Source organism: Penaeus monodon, chromosome 24 (assembly GCF_015228065.2).
Source record: "Penaeus monodon isolate SGIC_2016 chromosome 24, NSTDA_Pmon_1, whole genome shotgun sequence".
Lineage (NCBI taxonomy): Eukaryota > Metazoa > Arthropoda > Malacostraca > Decapoda > Penaeidae > Penaeus > Penaeus monodon.
Genome location: NC_051409.1, coordinates 23,633,284 through 23,637,086, shown reverse-complemented (window position 1 = coordinate 23,637,086; position 3,803 = coordinate 23,633,284). Strand labels below are relative to the sequence as shown.

The window sequence follows — 3,803 nt, the reverse complement described above, 5'->3', positions numbered from 1 at the left end:
CGAGAATCAGTGGAAAAGGTATGTGAATATAGATATTCACAAAAGAAATGCCGCTCAAATATTTTGTTCCTAGTTCTTTATCGAAATGACATCAGTGTTACTTTTCTACATGTGTACCAGTGACTAATGTTTGTCTAGAAATTTTCTTTAAATAATAATTAAAATTCAAGTACCTCAATAAATCAGACAAAAACTTGCTTCACAGAGGATATCTTTAAATTTATAAAGGATTAAAAAAGAATTTCTTGGTGAAGCCAAAGTACCTCAATTCGGGTGAGAAACTAGGAGAGCTCTCATTGTACTCTTTCAGAAATTCTCTGTAAAAATCACAAAGTTCCTGGTCAGCAGCATGCTTTGCCAAAGTGCGACACAAACACCAGTTGAAGGCTGTTCCTTTCCCATTCGGGATGCAGTTGAGACCAATGCTGTTGGAATAGATACAAACCATGTCGCTGAGGGGATCTGTCAACCTCTTCACTTTTAGAGTTTCACTGCTTGAAGTCGTGATAATTTCACTCAGGTTGTACAAGTTAAAGATGAAGAGTTTGGGTTTGTTAGTGAGCTGAGGACATTGGGAATCTTTGAAGAGATTTAAGATGTAGTCAATATCTACAGATTTCATATCGGACGTAAGAATCTTCCTGTCATTTATACTATAACCAGAAATGACAAATATAGCACATCCGACGTCTGTCAGCTCATCAGCATCCCGAATATTTTTCAGGACTTCCTTCGTTTGCTGAGCCGTGGGTGACGAGTGTGTTTTACACACGTATCCCATTTTGTCAAATACATCTGATATAATGCGAGCATCGTAGTCGAGTTGCTGAAGGTTCAGGTCGGATCTGTCCTTAAAAGAACTGAAGTTGAAGATGCGAACAAAACCTCGTGCCTCTTTGTCCATCTTGTACACATCAATACCTCTTTGCATTGCCGTTGCATGTCTCACGTGAAACTGTCGTGTGGGCACCTGAAATTAAAAGTTGTTTATCCTTAGTGAAATGTAAAATAAGGAATTTACTTAAAAAAAGAAAAATGTATATATATTACTTAGAAAGAGCAATAAATATGATACATTTCATTGCCAAAGTATAAAAAATAAGTAACTCACTTTAAGCTGTACCGAGTTTGAGGATGCTGATGTTAGACAGACAGGTTCATCGGTTTTCTTATCATTTCTTGGTTCCTGAAATATTTGGAGTCAATGTAAGTCTTCAAAAGCTTACATTAAGTCATATAATTGTTTTATTCTCAAGATGCTGTTGGCAGTAATGTGTGACAGAAGAATATTACCTTTGCAAACATGGTAATAGCCCATTCCATATTCAAGGAATTGGCCAGGAGGCGAGGTGTAGTAATTCCAAGATCTCGTGCCAACAACCCGTTCACCAGCTTTCCACCATGACTGTCTGGATCTGCACCAAGTTCCACAAGCTTTTCTGCTTCTTTCTTTTTTCCTTCCAATATGGCCGTGAATAGATGGCCTCCAAGCTTAAAATTAAAAAGAAACTGATTTAGAAAAGCAAATACTCACACTGAAAATGTCATTTGTACATTTAACTACATTCTAGTACTTTACAGTTTAAGTTATAATGCTGAAGTCTCTGATTCAAACTTGTCTGTTTTTAATCCTGCTCTAGTATCTAGGATTCCATCATAAATACTTACCAGGGAATTTACTGTGTTATGATGATTATCCTGTTTTTCGGCTTCAAAATCAGAGTCACTCGCTAAAAGCTTCAGCACTTGTGTGTGACCCTTTTCAGCGGCCACATGAGCTGGAGTCTGTCCAGATTTGTTTGTAACATTTGGACTGATAAATTTTAGCAGAAACATCACCACATCCGGTTGGTTGTGAGACGATGCAGCATGAAGGAGTGTGCATCTGGTCTTGTTTATCCTCACTGCTGATCCTGTATCTTGTATTATTTCTTGCACTCTAGCTATATCTCCATCTTCCACCGCTTTGAAGAGCTGACCCTAGTGAGCAATAATAACTTGATGAACTCTGATACATTTTGAAAATTACTTTTTTAAAGTACAATGAAAGACAAATTATTAAATATTTGATAAAGGAACAGTTAGATATGTCTATTAAAGTTTACATTACTTTTAACTTGAAGACGTGAAGTGTTTTGTGATTAGCAATGCGTTTAGTCAATCTGTTGGTTGAACTTCGGGTATTAATGTAACGTTTCGAAGGAGTCTTCGTCCTCTTCGCCATCATAACATTCGGCTTGGTTTGCTTTGACTTTCGTGGAGACTTTAATTTCCCAATAAGTGACTTTTGGGGCATAGAAATAGGGTTTACTTCCGATGCTCGTTTAGGATCTAAAGGGCAATTTGTTTTTCCACAAATTGAACATCTGTCACCTTCAGAATATTTATCTTCTGAAGTATTTTCTTTATCAAAAGTCATAGAGGATGTAATCTGCAGCTGACTTAGTACAGATGACCGACTCTGAGACATTTTCTCAGATCCCGTATTTGGAGCATCCGTGGATTTTTCACTGGTCATTACGGCCTCAGATAGCACTACCTCTTTCTCTGCTGCTTGACTTTCTGACTTATCTTCAGTAAGTGAGAGCCCGGATTCTACTTTTGTTCCTGTCATAGGTCCTTCCGATGGAGCCTCAATTGGCATGTCTTGTGTTATTGGTGACATAGGCGGTGAAATAATGCAGCTTCCCTTTCCCTGTTCTGCTGTACCAACGTCCTCTGTTGAGACCCTAGCTCTCTTTTCTAATGAAGCTTTAGATTCTCCTTCACTTGACAGGTTCCTGGACCTCTTCAGAGAGAATTCTTTAGACGGGGCTTGACTTGATAGAATCTCCACTTCTTTGGCGGATATTGTTGCATTTATACTGCAGAATCTTTTCATCGGTAGTTCAGACGCCGTTTCCTTTGACGTTTCCTCTAATGAAATATCTGTAGGCAGATTGCTAGGCATTTTGATTATCTGCTCATTAAACATATTTCCAGATACTGAAGTCTTCTCCATGCCACTGCATCGCCTTATTAGCTTGAATAGCGAGTCCGACGTCACATTCGAATTTTCTTTCGATTCGGAAGAGTAACTGTTACAGTTGGCTAAATCTTCATTTGAGATCTTTGCGTGGGAAGCAAAATCAGTGAATTTTCTGACATTTCCCGCAGTAGAGACTGGCGGAAGAATGAGTTCGTTCGCACAACTTCAGATCGAAGACCACTCTCTTCCTCCACGGGAAGGCAATCTTCCGAAATGTAAGGTGGTGTTTTATCAGCCATGTTCCCGAGGACAAGTTCGTTGAGAAGGATTAGCTATGAAGGCGAAGTTCACCGTGCTCTGGAGATCTTCAAGTTTCTCCTAAATGTTTAGATTATTCTTCGTCGTGTATTCTGCAATACACAGAACAAATGTTACTTTTAGCAACACCTATTTACTAATTGCTAAAAACCGGTTACGGTATAAAACATTGGGAACAACTGGACTACTGTCTAGTGTATGCTGTTACTAATTGTGATATTTTGTTTTCAATAATGTTTTATATAACGTTTAGACTCTTACTAACATCAATGGAGATAACCAGAAGATTCGGAAACGTGATTTTCACGAGCATTGTAGTCTACAGTATATCATGCAATTTCGCTACTCAATGTGTCTCTTAATGTCTTTATAACAGTTTTCCTTACCTTAATATTAATCCAGTAATTGTTAACTGAGCAGAAATACCAATGATTTTGCGCAATAACCCGCAATAAATTTCTTTCTCGCACAAGTAATCCTCGAGGTAATGTCTGCGAGCGAGCACTGTCTGCAACGG

General features: G+C 38.4%; 1 protein-coding gene across 1 annotated transcript; it reads right to left on the bottom strand.

Moving 5' to 3' along the window:
* Window positions 1–6: 6 nt before the first annotated feature.
* Window positions 7–3,780, bottom strand: LOC119588654. Its single transcript, XM_037937290.1, is given in 7 exon segments — window positions 7–970; window positions 1,112–1,186; window positions 1,294–1,491; window positions 1,669–1,980; window positions 2,111–3,106; window positions 3,109–3,378; window positions 3,673–3,780. Coding segments are annotated over 6 exon segments (2,490 nt in total). The 5' UTR covers window positions 3,268–3,378; window positions 3,673–3,780; the 3' UTR covers window positions 7–220.
* Window positions 3,781–3,803: the final 23 nt, after the last annotated feature.